We start from the raw sequence: 16,151 nt of genomic DNA on the forward strand, positions 1-16,151 counted from the left end.
AATGTTTCCCAGAATGGAATCACAGATTGGACAAATGTATTATATAAAATAAAAATAATTAAAAAAGTAAAAAAAATGGCTTTTTAAAAAAAATCCTGTTTCTTTTGGGTACACCCTCGTATATAAAACACTAATAAGACAAGTTGGAATATTAGAGCCGAAGATGCCAACAAACTACGTGTATTCGAAAAATAATACGAAGAATTTATGGACCTATCAAAGATGGAAATATCTGGAGAATACACAATAAAATGGAAATAGACAATATATTAGAAAAGGAAGATATTGTGAAATTTGTAACATCAAATCAATTAAGATGGATTGGACATGTTGAGAGGATGCAGGAAGGAAGGATACCAAGAGCTATTTTCACCGAGCCAAGATGGAAGGGAGAAGAAAAAGAGGTAGATCACGAAACTGCTGGCTAGATGAAGTGGAGTGTGATCTGAAAACCCTAGAAGTTAGAAACTGGAGAAATGCTGTAAAGGATACACAAGAATGGAGAGCTGTAATTGGGGAGGCCAAGGTTCATCCAGAACTGTAGTGCCGGATAAGTAAGTAAATACACAACTTATCTCTAATTTCTCTTCGATGGACTGGGATGTTTGTTTACGTTAATATATCCATTTCTAGCAGTCATTTCTTACCTTCACAGACTGCAACTCCATCAAACAATGTTACCAGCTTCTGAGCTGACTGCATTAGCTTTAGTATCGATAGAATGGTATACATAAAGGTGTCCAAGAAATCATGATATAATCTCAATTTTAACTACGAAAAACATAAAATAAGGGCTAAGTACTTACATTTGGTCCCACATCCACTCCAGTCTTTCCTCCTAGATTTATCAGTCTTCCATCAGCTTTGAGAAGTAAATTTAATCCCTTTTGTCCTGGGAGGCCACCTGAAATAAAATAAACAGGGAAGATGAAAATAACCACAACAGAATTAAAATTATAGTATTGAGTAAGCCATTAAAAGATAGGTGAATAAAATAAATTCATCAATGACAAATGAACTGGCCTTTCACTGACAACAGAGAGAGAGTAACGGAAGTAAAAAGAGCTGCTTGAAGCAACGCTACCATGCAAGAGTTCCGGGTTCCGGGGGAGAACAGAGATATTTTTCACCTGTTCAAGCAGCTCCGGTGCCCACCCAGCATCATATAAAGTGAGTACCTGAAGGAAACTCTGTAGAGTAAAGGCAGCCAGGGGCATGGTGCTCATCACATCACTCCCACCTTCAGCTGCGATCAAGAAAGTGTGGGGCCCTAACTCCACACACCCTACATGCCTTCATGGCATGGTGCAAAGCACAGGAGAGCACTTTACTTTACTGTTTGAAGCAACACTGGAAACATAGGTGTCTGAAAGGAGTGGCAAGGGGGAAACCATGCCTCCCCCAACCCTCCTGGGAAAAGAATGTCAGCCTAAAACTATGTATTTCGCACATATAATTTATTTTCAGTCACAGTAATAATTAGAGGCATGCAAATTTCATTTTTGATGAAAACACGAAATATGAAATAACACGCTGTAATATTCATTTTTCATGTTTCTGAAAGGTTTGAGGCGCATTTTTCTACCCTGTTTTGTCACGAAATAATGCGAAATGAACTGCAAAATGCGAAATATACTCTTAAACACGAAATTTACCATTTATATACCGACGCGACACTTTCTGATGTCTGAAGTATCCTGTGAGTTATGAAATTCACGGAAAATTGATTAATTCTGCTGTAAATATTTGAGAAGCAAAAATGGACCACTTTACACAGGAATAAACTTAATACTCTGGTAACGACATAAATGTGCTATTAGAAGGGTTAAGTTTTTTTTGTGTAATAACTGCAGTTTTAAAATCAAATTTAGGATTATATTCACAATTTTAAAACCAGAATGCACTTTATATAGCACTTTTGATGTGATTATTCACCGCTATAACACCGAAATTGTATTTTATTTACCGCTTTTGAACCCGAAATCGACTCTCTTTTTGTTCTGAAATTTTGCTTTTTTATTTTCCAAAAATATGTGCCTCTAGTAATAATCTGCATTAAACTCTATAGTAGCTACAAGTAAGAATGACACCAGGTTGTTCCAGCAATGTGATAACTTCAAACTGTGTTTTTAAGGGGACAGCACCGATTGGGAAAAACATGCCCTCCTTGTCCATTCCTGAAAAAAATTCTGCAGATGTTCATCACTGGGAGGAAGAAAGCCCAAGGGTTGAAGGGTAGACCCAAGGAAAAGATTTGAGGGCATGGTAGAAAATTGATTTGATTTATTTCACTTCGCTTTTCTGCCAGTTTTGGATAATTGCAAAGATGAGGAAGAATGATGATACGATCAAAAGCATGAAGGGACAATCAGAAACACACTTGGACAGGACACACATTTGGGTGTCTTCGTAAGGGTCGCCTCCTACACTCTGCATGGTACAAGAGCTCAACACGATGGCCACAAACCAAGAACAGTAAAAGTACATGGTGTTTCACTCGCTCTCGTCCCATGATTTTCACTTATAAAAATCAAACTATTGGTCATAATTAGAGCCCGGTACTTTATGTTATAACATATTTTTCAATTGGCTTCGGATCTATTATTGGGGTGAGATCTTTACATATGACGAAAATCAGCCGAAATAGACAAACTTGGCAAAGCATATTTTGACATATTTCACCAATTTCGCATTTTTACAACATATTTCTTCAATTTTGTTGTAATAAGGCATATTTCTGTATAATTTCGTAATTCTCTCGCACATCATCGGTTATTTCATAATTTTTTTCTTCGTAGCTTTAGCATAACGGATAGTTCATATTGTCGATGGCAGGATATGGAAATTACGGAGGAATTTTCTTAGTACAGAACAATATAATACCCCACTTTTTTATCCCTCCGACAATTGATAGCCATGCAAACATTATTGAGGAAAAATGTTCTCTCTCATTGTTGCACGGGAAGTAAAGAAGTTTCACTCATTTCTTTGCCTTTTTCGCTTTTCACAAAAATCAGTCAAAAGTAAAAATTACATTAGGTACATTACAGCCCCTACTCTACTCTGTCGGGTATGGGAGAAATTCAAGAGTACTGTTGTGCACATTTTTTACTTTACTGGGAATATTTCTGCATTTTTCTGACATATTTGTAATTTTTCATGACATATTTTCCAATTTATGACATAATTACATACATATTTTTCAGTTTTATACGACATAAAGTCCTCGGCCATAGTCATAATGTAATGAAATTTGATACGGATATACCTTGGTGTGGTGACATCACAGGAAGTGTTGGAAGTGGTCGCCATTAGCATCAATGCATGCCTGCGTACGCCTCTCCATGTTACAGAAGGTAGTCCCCAACAGATCAGGAGTCAGAGCGCCAATTTCCCGCTGAATGCTGTCTTGCAGTTCCATGATAGTCCGTGGCTTGTTGCGATAGTCCTTTCCTTTTTCCAGTACGTGCGAACGATAAACACACGCTGTTCCACTGAGTACAGACTCACTGTACTGCTTTGTTACTGTACTATAATCACGAACCACTAATTGTAAGCATGAACTTTCAACCGAATCCGAACGAACATGAATGACTATTAGGTGCGTAACAACAGCAGGGCCAAGAAATAAGACTAAAACCACACGTCCTTACAATTGGCATTTAACGGCAGAATCGCCAAGACGCATGCGAATGCCCATGCAAGGAATAGAGAGACTGTGGCATCATCTCGAATGACGTCACCATCCTTCTCATGCATCAAGGTATGTATGTAGCAAGTTTCATTGCATTATGACCAATAGTTTGATTTTTAAAAGCAAAAATCAGTGGCCAAGAGCGAGTGAGACACACTGTAGGTTGAGGTACCACTGATAGTGTTGTGAGCAGAAATACTACCTTGGTAAAGTTATCAGCAATATACACAGTCCGACAATTATGTCATGAGACAGTCATTATCAAATGAGAAGGAAACAAAATATTTGAACATTGCCTGTATATTACTCAAAGTACATCCCCCTGCATCAATACAGCAATTGGCATAGTTGGCCAACGATTTAAATGCCATCTGCAAGCCTTCATATGGTGTGACTTGAAGATTGAATGTCACAACATGTTGGACATCCCTGTGTTCATCAAAAGTGCTGAATTTCAGCAGCAGAGGGAGATAAATCTGGCAAGTAGAGAGGATGATTCAACACACTCACTTGTCTTGGACTAAGAATGCCTAGACAACCACTGCTCGCTGACACCGTGCATTATCATGGAGCAGGAACCAATTGATCAGTTCAGGGTACTGAGGTCAACATGGTCAGTTCTCTTTCATAATCATTCAGAGCACTATGATAGTAACAACCAATTACAGTTTCAGCCTCTAGAACAAATATATGATTAATAAATTCCTTTGCTCTTGAGAAAAACACAACATTGTCTTCACCTTTGATTTTAGGAACTGTATTTCCTTGCCCCTTCATTAGGGTGACCAGATGTCCTCCTTTATCTGGACATGTCCTCCTTTTTAGGTGCCTGTCCGGCATCCGGGCAGATTTTTTTAAGAATCGGTAAATGTCCTCCTTTTTGGTAAAACGCTTCCACTCATAACGATCAACCAGGTGTTATTTTACATGTAAAGCTTATCACTTGAGGCACGATAAGTATTCTAGCAATGCTCACTGAGCACCTGGGAGCTCAACCACTACCATCTTGCTCAAATGAGCCTTCAACGCACAGACTGCAGTTCATTTTCGAGTCATACGTACACGACACAGAAACGCGTAATGAGAAGTTTGATTATTAATAATATTTACATTTATGAAACACCAAAGTGCAAACCTCCATGGCAGAGTGGTTAGCACACAATGCTATGATGCAAAACGTCCCTGGTTCGAATCCCAGAACTGGAAAACAGTGGCGGATCCAAAAGTTACACTTGGTAGGGGCGCATTTCAGTTGGGTATCTCACCTCGCAGAAAATCAATTCCAACCTACATTTGCACTAGTCTATACAAAGGAGAAAGAATACTATAAAAAGGAACAGTATTGTTTTGCAAAAATAGGGATCCAGGGCTGGAATAGATTGTTGATATATGTTGGAAGAAGCACATTTTATATATTTATGAAATTAATGGTAATGAAAAATGTGATGCAATTTTTTGCGGTGTCCTCCTTTTTGAATGTATGTGTCTGGTCATCCTACTCTTGATAAATTTAGCAACTTCCATTGTGCGATTTCTAGTTTCATAGGAGGAGGATCATAGGGAAAATGTTCTGTTTCGTCCTTCACAACAATGGAATTCAACAAATGTTTGTTTATTCCTGCAAAAGTAACAGAATAGCAAAGTTAAACAAATCAAATTAATCAATCACTGAAGGGGTTCCAGGTTCGATATCTGGTTGAGGCACATAGTGGTTCAGATCCCACTTCAAACTATAGGTCCAGCTTAAAATAAATTTCGATACCAGTATCGAAAGTATTGTTTGGAATATAATCACCAATACAGCTGATACTTTTCCAGAGCCCTCGCAAGCCCATCACAAGTTCATGAGGTGTTCTCAGGTTGTAGAGTATGGACCACAGTACAAGAACACGTTACTTCACAGAAAGAATGCACATGTGGGAAAACATAAAATAGTCTCATTACTTAATTGTCGGACTGTTTATAACTGAATTATGTGTTCGAACAAGTTGTATGTTACGCATTAATAAAATGTAATATTAGGTTGTACTGGACCACTGGATTTCTCATTTTGAAAAAAACAAAAAAAAACTATGATATTCTAAACTCTGAAAAATCACATCTGTTAAGAATTCCTTCTGCAACATTCACATCAATCTTCATGTGGTTTACCTTCACTGTTGCCTGGATATTTCTGATAGTTTCGTGTCACTGCAAGCCTTTTTCTATCACAGATGATTAGACAACACCGAAAACAAACCACACGAAGATTCACTTGAATGCTCTAGAATTCGTATCATTCTATAGAATGAAGGGATCTGAACCAGTTAATTTATGGGGTGATGTAAACTACTCATCATTCATCCTCTTGATGAGACCACTCGTCATTGGCATGACGAGTTAATGCTTGGCATGCGAAAGGTACAAATTACACAAAGGAATTAAACTACTGAAAAGACAATGCTAACTCGTTGGATTTTGTGAACCGTTGAACCTGTATCATGGCTGGGTGTAGGATAATTACCTGTCTATGTGAAGTCTTTAGCTGAATGAAAATCGCGAAGTCCTCTGTAAGCTTCTCTCCTATTTGTTGGCCAGGGCGTTGTTCTACTCCTCACCTACTGACTTGCTGACCACCTTCTCTCTCTCCACTCAATCTCCAAAGTCAGTCCCTTCCCAGCTTGTCTCACCTCTATATTCCCTGGCCATCGAGCTCTTCCTCGATGCCGAATCGCCGAATTGTGTTTATTATAATTGCTACCATGCAAACCGCTGACACCAAACCCAGAAGTATTACCTGCTTCCTGAATGCTCAGGAGATTTGCATGGCACAACACAATGCATTGTAAACATGCCTAAGAGGCTTGAGACAGCTGAGAAAAACAAGTGAATGCCCTGGTCAACATGAAGCGTTCAGAGAGACTTTAATAAAATAAACATACAATCCTATGGATTGATACGTTCGCGCCGCCTAGGAAAATTTTCTCCTTTGAAAATTTAAAAGTCAAATCGCAAAGCTAGACATGACTCAGGTTCGCCAATTCCATATATTTTCTTAAAAAACCAAATATACAGAAGAAATCCACCATAACTGTCTGTTGTTTGCCGTATCCCGAAGGAAAGAAAAGTTTCATTCCCTAAACTTTATAATAAATAATACCCTTAATACTAACAAATTCGTATGTTTATACGATGTAAAAACAATAATATATACTATTATAAAACTAGAAATCACAAAAGTTCGTGTCGTTAAGCGAAAAAACTCTTAATATATCACATGTGCGCGTACGTAATGTTTATTATGTAGAATTGCTCATCCACCTGCTCCTAGTCAAGAGTCTGTGATGCCTCGCCAAACGGTGTCTACTCTGTGTCACTCGCGAGGCCAACGACTGGGCTGGAGCGTCTTTGCAAGATAGAGCGGAATTCACAATGTTTGTTTATATTGTCACTCGATATAGACTCTTCAAATAAATAGAAAAACCTTAAAAAGGTGCACAAGTAAGTACACGTAAGTAAGCATGTAAAACATTGTCACATCTCACTGTTTTGTCCGTGTGAAAGCCTGATTATATCAAAGTGCGTATGTTTTACGAACTACGTAGCCAGTGCACTCCTAAAATCGTTGAATATATAAACTTGCACGGCTATGTTGCACATTCCAATGTATTATTATACAATAATCGATGCATATAGTGAGTTACACTGAAAACTGTCGCCGGTAAAACTTAATTATAGCGTTCAATTTTCTTCTCTACGTTAAACTGTACACTGTATACATATATATATGGCTTGGTGAATACCTTTGTATGACTGCACACAAAATTAATAATCTTGCGAGTGTCAAAACTATGTGCTTGAGTTATAAATATAAAAAAAAAAAAAATGTTCTGCGAACAAATGTGTCGCTTTCGACATTCCATGTTGGTGAGAAAAAAAACAAAAAAAAATATATAACGATAATAACTGCATGCGACAAACATATGCATAAAATATTGGCACTAAAGCATGCTTTCTAAAATGTTCGAAAGTGCTGTAATTATGTTTTTTATTGCTTGCATGTCCGTTTATTATTCAAAGTGCAAAATTGCATCTTAAAAAAAAATTACGCACTAATTGATGCTAGCACTGGTCAATTGACACCACTGGCGCTTGTCGCTGCCTTGTAGTATAATGTAAACTTGAATGCATATAAAACTGATTCTCATGCATGGCACAAAACTGAAAATGTATATAAAGGCTATGGAAAAATATTGTTTCCCATAATGCATGTTAGATGACCAAATAAATACACTTGATAGGAGCTCGCATGTGTATGTGTAGAAACACTGTAGCACAATTCTGTAATTATTGTTTGTGACCAGAACTGCTGTTTGTAGAATGTATGTTTTCTCTGCTTCCTCTTCTTTCTGGATTGCTTGTCGTCTTGACTGCATTGGGGCAATGTAAAAAATGTGGTAAATTACCCGTAGAACTTGGGAGATAGGAAAAAATTGTTGTTCGAACTGCAAACAGTGTGGAGGGAAATTTTATCTAGCTCCATCACTAGTTGTCGTTGATAGTGTATAGTCTGCTATACTGGGAAATGTATGATTGACTACATTCTTCCTGCGAATACTACGAATTCTAAACAATGCAATTTTTCACAATTTGTGACATAGCAATTTCTGAAAAGAGGAATTCTTAAAAATACTTTGTTGGTGTCCACCAAAGGCAAAGAGTGGCGTTAAACCAATTACATAACCAACTTACCATGCAGGCCATATGGTGAGAGAACTCTTCGCTCTGTGAGAATGGATAAGGTCAATGGCCTCCGGAACAGAAGTTCCCTGGTCACCCCGTCTCCACCATTATACTTTCCCCTGCCACCTGAATTCTCTCGTAAGCTGAACTGGTTAAGGATCACGGGGTATCGCCTTTCCAGAATCTCAGGATCTGTAATGCGAGTGTTCGTCATGTGTGTGTGGACTCCACTATACCCATGCCATGTAGGTCCCTGTAAAATAAATATATAAAAAGTAAATAAAAATAGGTTCTTCATCTTGACTGTAGTACGTGTTGATTTGTAACCATGGAGCACATGCTTTTTTTTTTTTTAATTACGAGGGGAAGTCAAAAATTATCCGCACTTTCAACATAACATTCTTTAGGCTGGCCCCACTGCCTTCAGAGCTCACGTGCTGAAAGATGGTACTGTTGTGGTTACGTGACCGAGGTTTCATATTATTCGATCCATTTTTCTTTATTTTGTAACGGAGTAAACATGGCCGCTCTGCTGGCAGTGTGCACCAACGCAGAACAGAGAACAATAATCCGTTCCTCTGCTCCGAAGGTGTGTCAGGGCTGATTTTCACCTTAGGCTTTCAGTACAATACGGGGACAGTGCTCTACTGCATAGAAGTGTATATGAGTGGATCGAGAGGTTTAAAAATGAAAGGACAAGCGGGAAGCACGAAGCGGGAGCAGCACGCCCATCAACCTTCACCACTGATGGGAAGATTCAACCAGCTCAAGAGATGATTCTGACGAACAGATGGGTTACACAGTGGCAGCCGATGAGGTGGCATGCTCTCTGCAAATTGATCATCAGTGGCATGCCTGAGTGGAGGGGGGGTTGGTTGGGGGTCATAACCCCTCCCCTTTGGCCCATATTCTTAACCCTCCCTTGCTCGTGCCAATATTCCTAACACTAGGGATGGGACCGATTAATCGGTACTCTATCGGTATCGGCCGATATAGGCATATCGGTGTATCGGTTTATCGGTAAAATTACCGATTATTTTACCGATCCGATATATCGATAAATATCTGATAGTTTAGTGCAAAATTCTGCCATTTTGTTGTAATTTTTATGGATAATCTCCATGCCCTACTTTTTTAAAAAGTAAATGTCTAAATATGCAACTTCTTTTGCACTGCAATCACTTTGTAACACACATTTTTTAAGGAGGTCAATGAACCTTTCAGGTTTTTCCAGGACCATTTCTAATTTTATATCGGATCGGTAGAATATTGGTTATCGGTATCGGTAAATTTTATATCGGTACTTTATCGGTATCGGCCAAAATTTCATATCGTCCCATCCCTACCTAACACCGATGTTCGCGTGGCATCTGACAAACTCATGCGATGACCTGCGTTGATAACATATTTCTTTGAGGATTATTGTGGTTCAGATGAACCGAAGCGTGAACACAATTGTATTTCAAACCAATATATTTATTAAAAAAATATGAAACCTACATATTTAATAAAAAATACAAAACTCGAGCAATACACAACAAAAACTTACATTTTTAGTTGGATAAAACACATTATTAGCCTTGTTGTTTCTAGAACTCGTGTTTTATAACATATGTTGTATGTACGATTTTGTAACATGAGCACTCTCGTGGCGTCTGAGAGAGACTGTGTAGACAATATCACTAATAACTTCTCACCGCACAAACTTGAACTGTCGAAGCTCGTTCTGAATAATCATTTGCTCATACCAGAAAGGTACCTGCACGGGGAATACCAGAGCTACCTCGTTTCAGAAGTTATCATTACTGATAGACTCTCTGGCATCTCGTAGACGCCATGCGAGTAACGGGGGGTTAAAACAAAAAGAACGTCAAAGGCAGAGTAAGACGGCAAAATGAGGACCAACTACTAAAAAAAGTGTACATAACCCCCTCCCCTCTCGAAAAATCTGGGCACTCCACTGTTAGTCATGGTTCTGTGTGCGAAATCGTCCACGACAAGCTTCAGATCACCGATCTCTGTTTTCCCTTGGTGCACATTACCAGCCGCACGGCTTTGTTTACTCTGTTACAAAAGAAAGAAAAAAATGGAGCGAATAATATGAAACCTCGGCCACGTAACCACAAGAGTACCACTTATCAGCATGCGAGAGCTGTGGACAGTGTGGCCAACCTAAAGAAAGTTACGGTGAAAAGTGTGAATCATTTTTGACTCTCCCTAGTACTTTCACACCAACATTAGAAGGTACACAGCACATCATGAAACTAAGCGAGTCTCCAAGGCAGAGTGGTTAGCAAATTGCGCTACAGTGCCAAGGGTCCTGGGTTCAAATCCCAGCCTGGTCATGGGTGTTCTTTGTTGAGTTTTCCTTCATCTATATTTCATCATATCATCACTCATGCCCATCTTCACGATTAGCCAAAAAGTGGCAGAAAAGTGTTGACTACCCTAGTTTTAATTCAGCATCCAAATGTTCTCTCAGTAATCAATTCTCTAACAAAGGACATAAAAATTATGGCTGATCCGATACTAATACTGATAGTTTTGAACTAAATCAGTTCAAAAAAGTTCAGAGCATTTATAAATTTTAACATGTAAGTAGGACTGAGTAGATACGCTGATACCGGTGATATTTGTATTGGAAAATATTTGTTAAGATTCTATTTACCAATACCTGCCAATACTTTTCTGGCATTTTGATTGTTCACAAGGATGGCAAAGATCCCACTCGACACTCTCAGTCTAATTATTCTGGAAGTTATGCAAAAGTCACGCATGCTAGAGGAACAGATTATAGCTCATTTGTTTTTCAGTACAGTCTAGGCTACAAGCTTATGGTCGAAAAACCAAATTTTTATTTACCAAATAGAAGAAGACAAAAGGAAAAAAATTTTTTTTTACGTACTGTATGCAACACCAGGATATGAGAGCATATTGCAGGATGTGTTCTATTCTCGTGGTAAGAATTGCACACTTGCTGCTGATACTTTCAGAGAAAAAAAATATAATGTAAAAGTCATGAGTGTTTTCACTGGGAAATTTCTTTCCTCAAATAGAGCCAGAATCAAATTAAACATTACTAATTGCTAATAACGGGTGTTTCACTCGGGGCGGAACCCTGTATTTCGTTCATAACTCGAACACTAATAAAGATATTGCAACGAAATTTGGAGTGAATTTACCTCAGTTCATGTGAAGTCTGGTGACAGCATAAGAAGTGCTGGAAATGGCCACCATTGGCGTCTTCGACATGACAATCAAAACAGCAGCGTACCTAGACATCTTCAACTGCTTTCTGAACTAACTGGACGATGAGGAATTATCCATTGATTATTTCCAGCAGGATGGAGCAACACCGCACACCTTGCGCGCAAGCATGCCCGAAATCCGGTCTTTTTTCGGCGACCGCGTAATTTCCAGGGGACTTTGGCCACCTCACTCGCCCGAACTCACGCTGCCTGATTTTTTTTTTTTTGTGCGGACATTTGAAGTCGCAGGTTTACGCCAACAAACCGCGAACCATAGAGGCCTTGAAAGCAAGCATCAGTGGGGCCAACAATGACACCTGACGTAATGAGACGGTTCCACGACATGGAACGCTGTGTCGAATGCTGCCTGGATGCCAATGGTGGCCATTTCCAACACTTGTTATGATGTCATCCGACTTCGCATGAACGTAGGCCAGTCCACTCCAAATTTAGTTGCAATATCTTTATTAGTGTCCGAGTTATGAACGAAATACAGGGTTCTGCCCCGAGTGAAACACCCTGTACAATGCCTCAAGGCTTGTGTAGCACTGAAAAAGTACGTACCTCCGAACATTACTTTAGAAAGGAAAAAAGTGGCATATGTGTTGCATCTCGGCATTGACTCACCTAAATGCAACCTACATGTTACATCCCTGCATTTAAGGGTTAAAAAATCTAATACAAATATTGCAATACAATACTTACTGCACCAGCTCCTCCTGCTACTGTTTCATAATATCCCCATTTTTCTTCTCCCAGGGTGAAGTTGTTCATGCAACCGCATGATGCAGCACATGCTTCAAATGCCTTCAACACCACATCCACGATTCGCTGCGAGGTCAGCACATTGCCACCAACCACTGCAGCCGTTTCTGATGGGTCCAGCAAGGAGCCTTTGGGTACAATCACCTTAACAGGCTTCAGGCAACCCTGAAAGAAACATCATCACATGATTAGTACGTGGAAAAAATAACTACTTCTACCTCAACCTAAATTTGGTACAAAATGTTCTATATACAGTGGAATCTCGATTTTACATTTCTCAGGGGACCAAGCTGTAAAACTTAAAATGTGGGAAATCAAGGAAAATTTTATATTTTATAACATTTTGTTATGTTGGCCATGGTGGCTCAGTCGGTAACGTGTCTGACTACCATGCTAAAGGTCCCGGGTTCGATCCTCGGCACCCACCCAGCATCGAATGGCATGGGTACCTGGGGGGTAAAGGCAGTCAGGGGCGTGATGCTGATCACATCACCCCCACTCACAACTGGATCAAGAAAATGTGGCGCATTACCCCCACACCCCCTATATGCCTTCATGGCATAGTGCTAAGCACAGGGGAGCACTTTACCTTTTTTTACCTTTATGTTGGAACCACGAATCAGGGAATATAAAATCGGTTGTGCTGTACATATCTGAGGCAAAAATATTCTAAACAGACGGCCATGAAATTAGGCAGGTGACAGAAGTTCAAGCTGTTGCCACGTCGGAGCACAACCCCGTGTCTTCAGAGGTTTAAGGGAATGAAAGATCTTGTTGTAGTTTTGGTCCTTGTAATCCATGTGACAGAATTTTCCCACAAAAGTGCCTGTGTGAGAAAGAGAAAGAGAAAGAGAAAAAGAGAGAGAGAGAGAGAGAGAGAGAGAGAGAGAGAGAGAGAGAGAGAGAGAGAGAGAGAGAGAGAGAGAGAGAGAGAGAGAGAGAGAGAGAGAGAGAGAGAGAGAGAGAGAGAGAGAGAGAGAGAGAGAGAGAGAGAGAGAGAGAGAGAGAGAGAGAGAGAGAGAGAGAGAGAGAGAGAGAGAGAGAGAGAGAGAGAGAGAGAGAGAGAGAGAGAGAGAGAGAGAGAGAGAGAGAGAGAGAGAGAGAGAGAGAGAGAGAGAGAGAGAGAGAGAGAGAGAGAGAGAGAGAGAGAGAGAGAGAGAGAGAGAGAGAGAGAGAGAGAGAGAGAGAGAGAGAGAGAGAGAGAGAGAGAGAGAGAGAGAGAGAGAGAGAGAGAGAGAGAGAGAGAGAGAGAGAGAGAGAGAGAGAGAGAGAGCGCGCTTTGCTTTCCCACATGTAGCACCAGCGCAGTTTTGCCCAGCTACCTATTTTCATAGCCGTGCGTTTAGTGTATTTCACTGATCTGCTCAAACTGTAATATACTCACATGAATTTAACAATTCACTGTCTAGTGCTACAGCAGAAATTCCCACTCATAGGGAGGGGGGGGGTATGGGGTGGACCTTCCAGGTTTCCAGGTCATCTGAAAATGCTGTTTCCACTATATCTATACTTTTGAAATGGAAACATTAAAGCCGTTGACTTGGTTGAAGGAAACCTATTTTTAAATATTTTATTTTGCTTATAAACACCTCTTATACCAAATAAGGTTTGCAAATATTTGAAAAGTCCATATTCATTGCAAGTTCAAAAATCATATTTAATACAGTTGAGACTGTTTTATACGTAACTCAGTTCTGCGTAATTCTGTGTTATATGTAAATTACGGAAGGTCCCGGAAAAATATAATTTAAACACATGTTAATTAAACCTCATTTGTAAGTAATGTATTTATATGTAATTCCGCATTATACATACTAATTTTCATAAAATGCAGTTGTATTGTACTTAACCAAACTACAACAATGTCACAGAAGTATACATGTCTTGTCATTACAAAAACACAAGGCAAGTTTCAAATATGAAACAGGATAGGCGATAACTGATATTTGCCATTTTCCATAATAAAAACAGAACAGCGGTTCCTTCAGTGAACGTTTTCAGTTGCTACTGGTTGGCTGTGAAGAACAGAAAGAGGAAAAGTTACACGCTTAACCAAAAAGTAAAATTTATATGGGAACCTACATTTATACGCTAATCCATATATGCTTCAAATAACTAGGAAGCACAATTGAGAGAAGTGGAAGAATAGATGAGGAGGTAAACAGAGGACAAATGGGTGGTGGACTATATCAAAGCGTTCAAAGATTAATATGGGACAGGGGTGTACCTATGAAATGCAAGACGAATATATAGGGACATGCATATTTTGTCTTTGACGAAAAACGAAATGTGAAAGAACACATTGTAGTGTTAATTTTTCATGTTTTTGAAAGGTGTGAGATGCATTTTGTGACCATGTTTTGTCACGAAATAATGCGAAATGAACTGCAAAAAGCGAAATTAACTCTTAAACACGAAATTTAGGGTTTATTCACCGTTGTGGCACCTTCTGAGGTCTGAATTATCCTGAGAGTTATGCAATTCCCAGAAAATTGATTAATTCTGCTGTTAATATTGGAGAAGCAAAAATGGACTCCTTTACACAGAAATAAACTTAATACTCTGATAACTACAAAAATGTGCTATTAGAAGTGAAATGTTAATTCAGTGGAATAAGTGTAGCTTTTAAATCAAATTTAGGAATATATTCACAATTTTAAAACCAAAATGTCTTTTTATATACCACTTTTCATCCAATTTTTCACCGCTATAACACCGATATTTTATTTTATTTACCGCTTTTGAACCTGAAATTGACTGTTTTTGTACCGAAATTTTGCTTTTTTATTTACCAAAAATATGTGCCTCTAGTAATATATAACACATACTATGTGCCAATAATTATGTATGGAGCAGAGATTTAGACAATGACACAGAGAGAGAGAGAGAGAGAGAGAGAGAGAGAGAGAGAGAGAGAGAGAGAGAGAGAGAGAGAGAGAGAGAGAGAGAGAGAGAGAGACAAAGATGCAGGCAGTGGAGGTGAAATTTTTAAGGAGTATTTTGGGGAAGACTAGAAGGGATAGAATAAGGAATGAGGAGATCCGACAGACAGTGGGTGTGGTGAAGCTTCAGGACAGGATAGATCAGGCACAGATAAGATGGTTTGGACACATGATGAGATGAAGAAAGACTACCTGGAGTGGAAATAAGGCAGAAGGCCAAGGGGGAGACCAAGATGTCGGTGGAAAGAGCAGATAGCAGAGAGTGTTAGGAGAAGAGGACAAGATTGGAATACCGTGGAAAGAGAGGAGTGGTGGAAGACCAGAAAAAAATGGAGAGGCTTGACTTCTATGCCAACCCAGACAGAGGCAGGAAACTGCGAAGGATGATGATGACGGTACTTTAATAATGATATGACATGGTATCTAAATCTGATTTGAAAGTAATTCTCAGTTATACGTATTATTTGCTCTTCACCTTGACATACTTGTAACTCAGGTTCAACAACCGTAATTCAGGATTTTTCATATTTTGTGAAATTCCCTGATGTTTTCTGTGAGTTTTAGCCATACATTAGTCTCCCTGACTTTTCAAGGTCATTCATAACCTGCCTACCTATTTGCCTCTCATTATGAAATTCTACAAACTGGAATACTGTATTAAAATATCCATAACTGAAGAGACAATAAGTAATTACAAATGAATGTGACAAAAATACATTTAAGTAAAATACTGACATCAAAAATTATGAAACAAGAAGTTAAGGGTGTGGTAAATGTAAA

At 39.0% G+C, this 16,151-nt stretch overlaps 1 protein-coding gene across 1 annotated transcript in view; it reads right to left on the reverse strand.

The window, feature by feature from the left end:
• Positions 1-16,151, reverse strand: part of LOC145980375 (5-oxoprolinase) — a 160,703-nt gene that overhangs the window by 55,329 nt on the left and 89,223 nt on the right. The window contains exons 18-20 of the mRNA XM_083113439.1: positions 12,370-12,594; positions 8,426-8,669; positions 807-904 (exon numbers count right to left, since the gene is read on the reverse strand). Of these exons, the coding sequence (XP_082969565.1) occupies positions 807-904; positions 8,426-8,669; positions 12,370-12,594 (567 nt within the window). The remainder of the gene's footprint in view (positions 1-806; positions 905-8,425; positions 8,670-12,369; positions 12,595-16,151) is intronic.

This window comes from Lepisma saccharinum, chromosome 27, assembly GCF_977018435.1.
Source record: "Lepisma saccharinum chromosome 27, izLepSacc3.1, whole genome shotgun sequence".
NCBI lineage: Eukaryota > Metazoa > Arthropoda > Insecta > Zygentoma > Lepismatidae > Lepisma > Lepisma saccharinum.